This window comes from Spathaspora passalidarum (genome assembly GCF_000223485.1).
Source record: "Spathaspora passalidarum NRRL Y-27907 unplaced genomic scaffold SPAPAscaffold_1, whole genome shotgun sequence".
NCBI classification, from domain to species: Eukaryota; Fungi; Ascomycota; class Pichiomycetes; order Serinales; family Debaryomycetaceae; genus Spathaspora; species Spathaspora passalidarum.
In genome coordinates this window covers 1,848,559-1,861,458 of record NW_006767425.1, presented here as the reverse complement: position 1 = coordinate 1,861,458, position 12,900 = coordinate 1,848,559, and the positions used below count along the sequence as shown (strand labels likewise).

General features: G+C 37.7%; 6 protein-coding genes across 6 annotated transcripts; 3 read left to right on the top strand and 3 right to left on the bottom strand. All coding sequences in view use genetic code 12, as the record gives it.

The window, feature by feature from the left end:
- Positions 1–4: 4 nt before the first annotated feature.
- On the bottom strand, positions 5–973 carry SPAPADRAFT_58734 (uncharacterized protein; the record flags this gene model as incomplete). Its single annotated transcript, XM_007372842.1, has 1 exon — positions 5–973. A coding segment is annotated over one exon (524 nt), but the record flags the coding sequence as incomplete, so codon positions are not given.
- A 270-nt stretch (positions 974–1,243) lies between these two features.
- Positions 1,244–2,268, bottom strand: SPAPADRAFT_58733 (uncharacterized protein; the record flags this gene model as incomplete). The annotated part of the gene is made up of 1 exon (XM_007372841.1): positions 1,244–2,268. The coding sequence occupies one exon, from the start codon at positions 2,245–2,247 to the stop codon at positions 1,357–1,359; it is 891 nt and encodes a 296-aa protein (XP_007372903.1).
- Positions 2,269–2,859: 591 nt separating this feature from the next.
- ECM38 (Ecm38p) lies at positions 2,860–4,810 on the bottom strand (the record flags this gene model as incomplete). The annotated part of the gene is made up of 1 exon (XM_007372840.1): positions 2,860–4,810. One exon carries the CDS (start codon positions 4,712–4,714, stop codon positions 2,954–2,956), a length of 1,761 nt encoding a protein of 586 aa, XP_007372902.1.
- Positions 4,811–4,988: 178 nt separating this feature from the next.
- RAD2 (ssDNA endodeoxyribonuclease) lies at positions 4,989–8,389 on the top strand (the record flags this gene model as incomplete). The annotated part of the gene is made up of 2 exons (XM_007372839.1): positions 4,989–6,608; positions 6,711–8,389. The coding sequence occupies 2 exons, from the start codon at positions 5,016–5,018 to the stop codon at positions 8,058–8,060; spliced, it is 2,943 nt and encodes a 980-aa protein (XP_007372901.1).
- Positions 8,237–10,657, top strand: SPAPADRAFT_48476 (uncharacterized protein; the record flags this gene model as incomplete). The annotated part of the gene is made up of 1 exon (XM_007372838.1): positions 8,237–10,657. The coding sequence occupies one exon, from the start codon at positions 8,237–8,239 to the stop codon at positions 10,655–10,657; it is 2,421 nt and encodes an 806-aa protein (XP_007372900.1).
- A 204-nt stretch (positions 10,658–10,861) lies between these two features.
- On the top strand, positions 10,862–12,832 carry SPAPADRAFT_53729 (uncharacterized protein; the record flags this gene model as incomplete). The annotated part of the gene is made up of 2 exons (XM_007372837.1): positions 10,862–12,614; positions 12,675–12,832. 2 exons carry the CDS (start codon positions 10,862–10,864, stop codon positions 12,830–12,832), a joined length of 1,911 nt encoding a protein of 636 aa, XP_007372899.1.
- Between the last annotated feature and the right edge of the window lie 68 nt (positions 12,833–12,900).

Here is a 12,900-nt window from a genome sequence, read left to right as displayed (position 1 = left end):
TTTTAAAACCGTAGCAATGCAAAGTTTGACTAATTCGTCAATGTGAACTTGCGATATATCTTCATAATCAAGCAAATGCCCTTCATTATGTGTGTCACGAACTTTTAATTCAGCAAACCCGTTGGGACGGAATGTTTTCGTCATATCTAATTTCCCGCTTGATTTCATTCCGTAGTATTCTTTTCTTGGATAGCCAGTATACATCAATAACCCTACAATAACCAGCTTATTTTTCAAATATGGGTTCTTTTTAGTGGTGTTTGTCAACTTAACACCAATTCCATCCCAATTATCAGTAAGAGAAATTTGGTCTTCGTTCAATTTATAGTGACTGAATTGGCATCTTTGGAATCCCATGGCAGCAGCTTCATTGATCCATCTAAATCTTTCCCCGTTGTAAATATAATCACTAATAGGTAGGGTATTGTGGCTGAACATGATGATTTCAAACACATTGTGTTTGTTATTGGGATCGGTTGTAAATCGGAATCGAAAACTTGAATATTTCAAAAAGCAATGTCGGTACACAGTACAGAAAGTGTAGTAGTCGTTGTCAAGATCAAAAGGATGATCGCGGTGATCAATTGTATCGTTGTACTTTTTAAACACTAAAGGTCGGGCGTTGGATATAGCACCTGAAACAATAAACATTGGTATATCACATCCTCGATTTTGCAACACTGGTGAAGAAGAAGAAGAAGAAGAAGTAGGAGATAAACAATATTGATGATATCGTTTAGAAGACCTTTTGGAGATAAATATATGGGAGGAGTCCCCAAAGCAATTTTTAATAACAAACTTCCAACCCTTGAAACAGAAAAGTTGCTTATATGTAGGTAGTTCCTCTTCTTCAATGAAGGAAGAATAATCTGGGGGAGAGTCTTCCTGGTCTTCCTGGTGCATAATACCTAACAATGGATGCAAAAGAAACAATGTAGGAAGAGAAATGAAGAACAATTGAGTTAATGTGGCTAGCCCGTTTTATTTTGTCGAATTTTTACGTTTGCTGTCTTCTCTTTAATTAACAAAAGTCCATACGCAGATTATTTTATATGACCATTGCCAGATTAGCTAGCCCGCATATCCCGAGAAATGTGGGGCAGAAACAATTAGCCACAGAAGGAAAAAAAAACCGTTTTCGAATGAATCACTATTCCATTATCGGTTAAGTGCCCAGATAATGCTATGTGCAACCCCGCCTGTTGACATAGTGATCCCGTAAAATCCGTTTACATGTGTTTGATGTTTGATTACTAATTCAAATAAGTCTTTATACTATACACTATCTATAACTAGTGTAAACGACTTTAAAATAATTTGTGTCTGAAGTTTCACATTATTTTTTTTTTTTTTTTTTTACACCTTAGCCGTTTTAAGAACTGTCGCAATACAAATTTGGACCATATGGTCAAGAGGAACTTCTGAGATTTCGTCGTAATCACGCAAACTTCCTTCTTGTTCATCTCTTGCTCTAAGTTCAGCATAGCCTGAGATGGTATTAACTGAAGTCATATTTAAAATACTGGAACACCCAGAACCATAATATTCATCTGTGGGCAATTTATGCATCCTGCCAAAAGTATGTATAAACGAGGCATTCTGGACAAACCGACGAGTAGTCCACACTCGTTTCAATTTATCTGATTGTCCATCCCAACCATCAGCCAAGGATTCTTGGCTGCTTTCTAAGATGGTATGCCTATACTGGTGAGTTTGTTTTGTGTCCTCATGAATCCATCGGTGTTTTTCGCCCCTGTAAATATAATCACTTATAGGAAGGGTAATATGAGAGAACATCACAACTTCAAAGTCTTGACTTGGATCTTCAATATCTGGAGTGAATTTGAAGGTATAACTGGTATAAACCAGGTGCACTTTTTTCTTTACAGTGCAAAATTGTTGGTAATCCTTATAAGCATTAAAGGGCCGTTCTGTATTTGCAACATATTTTTTGATGATCATAGGTTTGGGGTTTATCGCAGACAATGACCCAGTCACTCTGAACATAGGTATCCCAATACCTTGAATATGCATATCACGAGCATCATCGGTTTCATTTTGGTTGATTTTCAAATACTGGTGGTAGGCCTTCTTGGAGAGAAAAATATTAAAGCCGGCACCGGTAACGGAGTTTCTAATTATAAAGTTCCATCCAGGAGCACCAAATACTTCCCTATAGGTTGGCAATTCCGTGTCAACGTTATAGGCAGGAAGATCAAATTCGACGATACTGCTAGTAATAGACATGACGATCTTAACATGTAAAACAAGGAGGGAAGGAGGAAAATCAAAAAAAAAATGTGTAGATCAAAAACAATTGACTCATATAAGTACTGAAAAATTCGCAAAATATTTTTTCATTGTATTCACCCACAGGGATCTCCGGAAAACAAGAGAAAACAACAAGGCTTATATGTACAAAGACAACTGAAATAGGGCTATGCTGCTATAGATGGAGAACAATCGATTTGTAATCAAGAAGAAAGTTCCTCGATACCTGAAAATTCAATTGAACCTGTCAAGATTGTAGGATTTAACTTGTTAAAAATTGAAATCCTTGTGCTGCAGCAGGGTTCATGCAAAGTTGCGGTATTTCCTCGGGTAGTATATATGCAGTACGTATAAAAATCGGATTTCCATAAACGTTACAGCCGACAGACAATGAAATCAATGGTGGCTTTTCACTTATTTATAGAGGCATTTTAATAAAGGCTATGATCCTAGTACACCATTTTATCCATAGTGGAACTTGAAAAATGGCGCTTCCGACCCGAGCATGTATTATTGCGTAGTATCGCTACTATGTAAGTTGTCTCCATCTTTTTTGTTACTGCAAAAAAAAAATTTTTTTTTAAATTTCAATTGCTATCGCATGGCCTTTAACAATATCGGGTACATAAATTTATAAACTAGTTACTTTTATATCTAATAAATATCTAGATGGTTAAAAATTTCAAATGAACGGTACAGCAGCTCCATCGCCTCTGAAATCTGAACCAGCGGCATAAACCAAAGTACCATCCTTGGAGACGTTCTTTATAATCTGGGCTCTTCCAACTGTCTGACGGGAATAGCCCTTCAACACTTGAACTTCGTGTCCCAAAGAACGTAATTTTAAAATAACCTCTTCATCAATACCTTCTTCCAATTGAACAACTGTAATTGGAGTACGTACTGGCCCATCTGCACCTCTTCCTCTATCAGCGTCATCATCGTTATTTGAATTCAAGACAAATCTAGGAGAATCAATCAGTTGTTGCGGGGTCATTCCAAACAAGGTTAAATTCAAAACATGTTGTACATGACATACAGGTTGGGCAAAGCCTCCCATGTTCCCGAATGATGCATATAACGAATCATCCAGATTAGTAATCATTCCAGGAATAATAGTATGGTATGGACGTTTCCCACCTTCCAAACAATTGCTATTACCAGGAGTCAAGTTGAAATTGGAACCTCTATTTTGTAAACAAAATCCAAACTCTTCAACCAAAATACCAGAACCGAATCCTTCGTATACTGAATTAATGAATGAACACGCTTCTCCATTTGAATCACTTACAGTGAAGTAAACTGTATCAGATTTATATTTTGGATCAGGAACACCATGGGACATAGTATCTCCATCAATAATCTTATCTTGGCTTATGAGCTCAGATCTCTTTTGCAAGTAAGACGAGCTCAATAATCCGTCAATTGGAATATCTTTGAATGATGGATCAGTGACATATTCATCGGAATCATAAAACCCAAGTTTGCATGCTTCAATCAAAATATGCAAGTACTCAGCAGAGTTATGTTCCAATTTTTTCAAGTCAATCTTTTTTGAATTGTGCAACTCTTGAATAATTCCCAATGCTAACAATGCAACTAATCCATGTCCATTAGGAGGAATTTCCCAAACCTTGTGATCTTGAAACTGAAGCTTAATTGGATCTACAAAGGTTGAAGTATGGTTCTTGAAATCATCTAAGCTTAATTTGTGATTTCTGGCATTTGTTGTTTTAACAATAGCCTCAGCAATTGGACCTTCATAAAATGCCTTTTTACCTTCTTTTCCAATTAAACGTAAACATTTTGCAACTGGAGCATTTTTGACAAAGTCACCTTCAGCAGGCCCTTGACCATTATCATCAATAAAAGGATTAGCCTTGGCATTAGGATTCTGTTTGGTTAATTTAGGAACTGAATTTCTCCATGCTCTACTGGCCAATTCCGACACTGGAAAACCTTGATCGGCCAAAAGTGCAGCTGGTTCAAGCAATTCACCAAAGTCAAGATTACCAGACCCCCATTTCTTATATGCATCGTACCACCCAGCAATTGCCCCTGGTACAGTAACTGAAAACACTGAAGTATAGGGAATTCTAGCCATGGGTTTACCACCATTATGCTCGTTCCACACATCTTGAGGAGTGACATTTTGTGCAGCACGACCACATCCATTCAATCCCAACACTTTCCCGCTCTTGGGATCTTTCTTGTCATCCAACTTGTAATACAATGCAAAGCAATCACCACCAATACCAGTTGAAGCAGGCTCGGTAACGACTAAAGCCGCAGAGACTGCAACCGCAGCATCAACACAATTTCCACCTTTTTCCAAGATCTTCAATCCAATTGCGTTGGCCAACGGTTGTGTAGATGATACGATTCCCTTATGGGAGTATACAGTTGATCTTCTCGAAGGATATTTCATAAATTCCTTAGACATTCTTACTAGTTTGTTGAGGTTGTTAAAAGAACAAGAAACCATTGAGATCTTGATCCATTTATATATTTTTGAAATTCCTAATCAATTGATTAGCCGTGGACGCAGAGGGACACAATAGCGCGGGGGGAGGGGATTCAGCAGAAGAAAAGCTCAGCCGGTCCGCGCAGGTATTGTGTAACACTGGTTATAGCGGACCGTTTGAATTATCACCCAAAACATTTACAACCAAAAAAAATCTATTGTCAGAAACTTGCTTGTCTCTTAACACAAAGGCAATGCCCTTCATTAGACACACAATAGCATGGGTGTACATTCATTATGGGATATAGTGGGACCTACTGCCAGACCAGTTCGACTAGAAGCACTTTCAAGAAAGAAACTAGCGGTTGACGCCTCCATTTGGATCTATCAGTTTCTTAAGGCTGTACGCGACAAGGAAGGAAACTCGTTGCCACTGTCACATATAATTGGGTTCTTTAGGCGAATTTGCAAATTGTTGTATTTTGGCATCTTGCCGATATTTGTGTTTGATGGAGGTGTCCCAGTTTTAAAGAGAGAGACTATTAATGCTAGAAAGAATAGAAGGTTGAAGAAGGCAGAAACCACCAGGGAAACAGCACAAAAACTTTTGGCTATACAAATACAAAGACAGGCAGAAAATGCAGTCAAGAGCCAGAGAAATAACCCAATAACTACAAGATCTCACGAAGAAGAAGAAGAAGAAGAACTCGTCTTTCTTGAGGATTTACCCATCACCTTTGAAAAACGAAAAGGAGAAATTACACTCCCGGACAGAGCACCAACTCCATCTTCCATCAAGTTCAGAAAACAGGACGAATACGACCTTCCAAATCTTACTGAATTCAAAGTTTACAAGGATGATACCAGAATAATGCCAGAAGAAGAATTTATGGAGTCATATGAAGATTTTGACCATGTTGACGGTATTAACATAAATGAAGTTGATCCCAAGTCAAAAGAGTTTGAAATGCTTCCCAAGGCAACTCAATACATGATTTTGTCTCATCTAAGATTGAAATCGAGATTGAGAATGGGGTATCAAAAGGAACAATTGCAAGAGTTATTCCCTAATAGTATGGACTTTTCCAAGTTTCAAATCCAGCAAGTACAACGACGTAACTTTTACACTCAAAAGTTAATGAATGTTGCTGGGATGGGAGAAGATGGTAATGCAACCAAACGTATTGCCGGAGATAAAGACCGTAGGTATGCACTAGTGAAAAATGAAGACGGTTGGACCTTGGCTTTACTGAAGGAAGAATCATCTGCTGAAAATCCAATTTCCCTAGATGATCCTGAAGATGATATTACCAGGGACGTTGAAGCATATAATGAAGTTGCACAACCCCAATCAAGGAGTGAAGTTATTAACTCCAAGGCGGATTCAGATAGTGATTCAGATTTTGAAGATGTTCCATTGGCTAAAGCTGAAGCACCAGAAACTCAAGAAGAAAAAGATTTCCAGTTTGCACTTGTGAAGTCAATATACGATCAATATGAAAGTGAACCACCGTTGGATCATGTGTCGACAGTGCCCACATCAATTGACGGTTTCAATCAAGAAGAATTAGATAAAGCAATTGAAGAATCAAAGAAGGATTACTTTTTGTCCAAAGAGAAGGAAGCTGAAATGCTCAATGTCTCTGCTTTGACAGGAACAGATCCAGAAAATAAGGACGACACTGATACTTTTAATCTCGATTTTGGTAGCTCGATTTTATTTTCGTCAAATAGAGAAGAAAAGAAGAAAATTGGCCCCGACAATACTAATAGACTTGTCCATGAAACGGGAACTTTGGGAAGATCGTTTTTGTTTAATCCTGATGTTAGTGAAACTGGAAGGATTGAGTTAAAGAAAGATCAGACTAAACCAGTGATCCAGAACCCTCCTATCCAAAGCAAACAAACAATTGAAATCGCAGAGGAAGATGATGATGAAGTTGAACAAGAACCTGAAAACTCTCTAGAAGTTCAGATTACCAACATTATCGAAGATGACGAGAGTGAGGTCGTAGAAGTCACCAGCCCCAAGGAGCAACCACCACGAGAGTTGCCAAGTTGGTTTAGGGATGAAGTTCAAAGGACATTAAATCCTCATAACGAAAGGTTTGTTTCTTATAATGCATTCGATCACCAACAGAATAAGAAAGAGGAAGAAGCGGGTTTGATTCCGTGGCATGAAGCTAAGAAGTATTTAGAAGAACATGAACCAGAGGATGATAAAAGTGATGAAGAAATTCAAGAAATTGCATCGGTCATTCCTCATATCGAGAAGCCACCCTCCATAGAAGAGCCTGAAAAAAACGGAACAAGGAAAGCAGCAGTTATAGATTATGATTTCGAAAAAGAAGACGAAGATGAGTTGGTCCAGCAATTACAGATTGAAGAGCTTGATCATGAAATCTTGAAAAATCAAATCAAAGCTACCCATACTGTTCCGATCTCTTCTTTGGAAACACGGATCACTGAAGAACAATTATTACAAGAAAAATTACAAAAAGCAAAGAGGGATAGTGATGAAGTTACAGAAACTATGATTAATGATGTCCAAGAACTTCTTCGAAGATTTGGAATACCCTACATTACTGCTCCTATGGAGGCTGAAGCTCAGTGTGCCGAGCTTTTAAAGATTGGATTGGTTGATGGTATTATTACTGACGATAGTGATTGCTTGTTATTTGGAGGAGATCATGTCTATAAGAATATGTTTAATCAAAAGCAATATGTTGAGTGTTATATCAAAGATGATATCGAAGCAAAAGTTGGATTATCACGAGATAAATTGATTGAATTGGCATTACTATTAGGAAGTGATTATACCGAAGGAATAAAAGGAATTGGTCCTGTGTTGGCCATGGAAATTCTTGCTGAGTTTGAATCATTGGAAGGTTTCAAGGACTGGTTTGATGATAATACTAAAACAGTCAAATCCAATAACGATTTGAATGCTCTAAGAAAGTCATTACTTACGAGAATCAAGAATGGTAAGCTTTACTTACCTGATAGCTTTCCTGATGAAGCTGTTTCACGGGCATACCTCTATCCTGAGGTGGACTCAGACAAAACTGAATTCAAATGGGGAGTACCAAATCTAGATCAAATTAGGTCATTCTTGATGTTCAATGTTGACTGGAGTCAAGAAAGAGTCGACGAGGTTATGATTCCTCTAATCAGAGATATGAATCGAAAGAAAGCTGATGGTACACAGTCTACTATTGGTGAGTTCTTTTCTCAGGAATTTGTCCAATCGAGGAAAGAGGTTAATTTGGGAAAGAGAATGAAACAAGCTGCTAACAAATTAAACAAAAGACGGAAGAATCAATAGAAAAATGTATAATTATGTAGTTAAAGTATAATCTTATAGAAAAGTCGAAGGCTTTTTTGTATGGACCAATTTCGCATACAAATTTTTTTTTTTCGGTCAACTAAATTTGAAGCAAGATTTGACAACAAGATACCAAAAACCACACCATAACATAGCCAGATCCCGTCCCCAGAACAATGGCTGATTCCTTTTCGAAGATATCATCCATGATAGAGTCAGCCAAGGAGCTAACAATTGAGGCAGCAGTGTCTGCTTCAGCTCGATTGACTGATACACCAAGTGCGTTGAGACCACAGGAAATTTCCAAGCTCTTAAATTCACGAATCGATAGAGAAATACTAAATGGTATGAAATGTGTCATATCCTTGATATCACGAGGTGAAGATGGATTACCCTACTTTGCTGATGTTGTTAAGAATGTAACCAATAGTAATGTGAAGGTGAGGCAACTAGTTCTCATCTACTTGACAAAATATGCTGAAGCGGAACCTGACACTGCGTTACTTGCTGTTAATTCCATCCAACGATCTTTGAATGATAAGAATCCTGTCAGTCGAGCTAATTCCATTAGATCATTGTCTGGAATTAGAATCAGCTCAATTATCCCTATCCTTATGGTGTGTATAAAGAGAACGTCAAAGGACCATTCACCATTGGTAAGATCAGCAACTGCAATCTCGATAGGTAAAGCGTATAGCATATCTAGAGATTCCAAGAAGCAACTAGTGGAACATTTGACAGATTTATTGGCAGATTCCGACGCTGTGGTTGTTTCATCCGCGATTAAGACATATTATAAAATTAGAGCAGACTTGGGTTCTGAAACCAAAATATGGGCTCCTATCCATGGCAATTTCAGAAGATTCTGCAATTTGCTTTCTCAGTTTGATGAATGGTCACAGTCCCTTGTTATTGACTTACTTACAGAGTATAGTCGGAAGTTTCTCCCTAGACCAAAATTATACCTGAAGGATGGTCAAATCCTTGATTTTCCCGATGATATAAGCCAGATTCCATTCCAGGACTATGATGTATCATTTGATGAGGATTTACAACTATTTTTAGATTCCATGAAGTCCTTAACCTTCTCAAGCTCCGAAAATGTGATTTTAAGTTTGGCAAAATCAGTTTATTTACTTGCTCCTCCTATAACATTCAAAGATTTCCACCTTGATAAAATATTAGTCAGAATAGGTACAGCATACGATGACTCTCAGGTATCGCTCTCGGCATTGCAAACAATTGCCTTGATCAGTGAAAAGGACAAAATGTTAAGTCCGTTCTACAAGAAATTCTATGTGATGCCATCAGATCTGACCAAAGTAGCCAACAGCAAGTTGAATATATTATCAACAATTGCCATTGAAGATAACTTCAAGTATATCCTTGAGGAATTAAAGTATTACGCTTTACATTACCCAAATAACGAGGTTAAGAAAGAAGCAATCAGAGCCATTGGAAAATGCTCACAAATTTCCCCTGCTTGGAGCACTACGATATTAAAATGGTGTTTGGCAAGAATTAAAGACGCCAATGGAGAAACATTGAATGAATTATTGAAAGTGGTTCGTTATTTGATACAACAAAAGAGCGAGAGTAGGAATAGTGAGGATAAGGAGGCTGTGTTAAAAACTTCATATAGAATGTCTTTAATTTTGCAAGATCCCTCTGTGGATCTTGAGGATGATGCAAAAGCTAGCATAATTTGGACTATTGGTGAATATTCAGACTTACAAAGTGGATCATTTGCTTCAGATATATTGAGAATCCTACTCAAGTCATTTGTAAATGAATCGGAACCAGTAAGGTACCAAATTCTTGTCCTTGCTTGCAAAATCTTCTCCTATGAGTTGATAAAGCTCAAAAATGAATCTGGGGATAATAACCAAGATTATGTCAATGAAAAATTGTCTAATAGTGTTGAATACAAAATGTTTCAACATGCATTACAATTGGCCAAATACGATTCATCCTATGATACCAGGGATCGTGCTAGGATGTTTAATGTTTTACTAAACACTGGAACTAACCAAGCCCAATTAGCTTGTCTATTTTTGCAAGTTCCCAAACTGGTTCCATTTATAAACGCAAGTAGAAATGATGATACTGACGATGTTATGTCTACTAAGTTACATGAGTACTTTACCGCAACTGAATGGACATCTGATACAGCACTTATTCCTCCAGCAAGTATAAGAGAAGAGGTTCCTGTTAAGAATGTACAAAACCCGGCTTTCTTTTCTTCCTCCAATGATAACAGAAGAAAATCACCAAGCCCTGTCCCTGTTAATGCAATATCATCTGACCAATTTGTCCACGGAAAGACACAAACAACTTCTGCTCCAAAGACACCGTACCAATTACAAAGTTTGGACGAATTTTTTGGAAGTGAAGAAAGCTCAAGTGAAGAAATTATGGAAGAACTGGAAGATTCTGACGATTCTGAAGAAGAAGTCTCTGACGAAGAGTTGGAAAGTGAAGAAGAGGAAGAAGTAGAGAAAAAATCAAAGGTTGTAAAGACTGTAGAAAATTCAGATGACGAAGAAAGCTCTGACGAATCCAGTTCAGATGCAGATAGTACCAAGGGATTCATTTAATTAGCATATAAATTTTAATAGATTAAAGCACGCCTTTTTTTTTTTTCCTTGTTTACTTTTTCTCCGCAGTGTAAATTTATTTGCAACCAAATTTTAACGCTGACGTTCTTTGTCACCACATTCCAAACTGATCAAGTACACAACAACACACTTCCAATCAATCTACAGGTAGCTATCTAAATAAACCTTACCTACTACTTACACATGCAGTCTAAACAACTGAGGAAACCAGATACACAAACAGTATCAAGTTCCTGTGAAAGCTTTTCCAGTACTAATATTGAAGCTATAGAAGCTGTGGAATCAGGTAATTCCCCTAGAAAGAACATCAATTCATTATACTCAACAGTAGGAGCTAATCATGTTGATACTAGCTCTGTTTCTAGCAGTCTTGGTGGTGACGATATTAGCAGTGAAGATAGTGACTCTGAAAACTCTCAAGTACTTAGTGGCAAAGAGTTGAAGTCTGTGGAAAGCTTAAGTGAAGGTGATCATGACATCATAAGAGGACGTCCTTCAGCCTGTGTCTTTGTTGCCAGCTTATGTTCGAACAAAACTGATGATGAATTATGCATTTCTGTCACTGAACACTTTCAACAATGGGGGAAACTAGCAACAGTAAAGGTTTTGAGAGATACCTGTAATCGTCCATATGCATTTGTTCAATACACTAAAGATGAAGATTCAAAGTTGGCAATTGAAGAGGGTCACAATTCTCTCTTAGATGGTAGAAACATTCGATGTGAAGCGGCCAAGGTTAATCGTACTTTATTCATCAGCTCAAAATCATTTCTCACTGAAGAACTTATTCGTGAGAGGTTAAGTGCTTTTGGTGAAATTGAAGAATTAGTCCCAAGTAATTCCAAGGGAGAAATTTTCTCGTCTGGAATTGCATCTAGAGGTTACAGAAACTGGTTTTGTAAATTTGTCTATCGGGATGATGCAATTAGGGCGTTTGCCAATTTGACTGAAGAAAACCTTTATCGTGTTGATTGGGCTCAAAATATCGACAAGAGCAATGCTAGGAACCACGTAACTTTTCAATATTCTCTGCATAGCGATGACAATGATGAAAACTTGGAAAAATTGAAGTTTGACAAGTACTCAGTTTTTGTTGGCCATTTAAACTCTGAGGTTGAAGAGAATGAGCTCCAAGATAGGTTTGAACGTCATGGTACTATCAGTGAAATGAATTTAGTGAAAAAGCCAAATAACACCTTTGCCTTTATTAAATTCAAAAAGGAAAGTAGTGCTGCAAGTGCTGTTGAAAGAGAAAACCATTCCATGTTTTGTGGCAAAACCATGCATGTCCAATACCGTGAAGTACATTCGCCTGTCGCTAAAACCACCCCCTTTGGTGTAGCATTGGCCCCACCACCAATTAATCTAACAAAAAGATTGCTGGCTACTCCAAGTAGAGCGACTGAAGGTTCTAGATTTCACACAAGCAAAACTCAGTTTGAAATATCCAAACCCAAGTTTAACCACTATCCTTCAAATACATTCAATAAGAGTTTTAACAGAATTGGAGGAAAGTATTCCAATGGGAAACACTATAATTCATTCAAGAGATCATATGGTTCAGGTTATAATAATAGTGGTGCGTATGGCGGGTCCAACTATAACCCTAGCAAACCTGGAAGTAAATCTTTTGACAGCAAGAAGAATGATTATTACACCTGGCTGGCATCCAACCCCACCCAATTAGGTCTTCATGGTGAATCCCCATTCAAGGGATATCCTGGTATTAGCCGAGATATATCAGACTTCAAATCCAAGAGAAGTTTGGATGGAAAAAGTGAAGCTAGTGGTAGCCGTGGTAGTGGAAACAAGTATGACCACAAGGCTATGAATAATAATAGCAGAGGTTCCAACATTAATAACTCTGGCTATCCTCTTTTCTATTATTTTCCAAATAATGACTTAATGGCCAATTTTGCTGCTGGCAGTAGTTCTGGTAATGGTGTTCCAATTGGTCATTCCGCTCAAGGGGTGGGTTCAGCTACAAATGCACCAGGTCCTGCTCCTTATTATAATATTTATCAGCAATACTACCCTACTTATGATCCTAGCGATTATCCACCTACCAGTGGCACTCATGCATCATTCGCTATTCCAAATTATATGTATTATCCTAGCGAATCTGAAATTGCTTCTAATGAAAAGAAGACTTAGTTTGATATGCATTGCTAGGTATAGTTGCTAAAAATTTGCGGTAAATGAGAAACAAAAAAAAAAGAGGT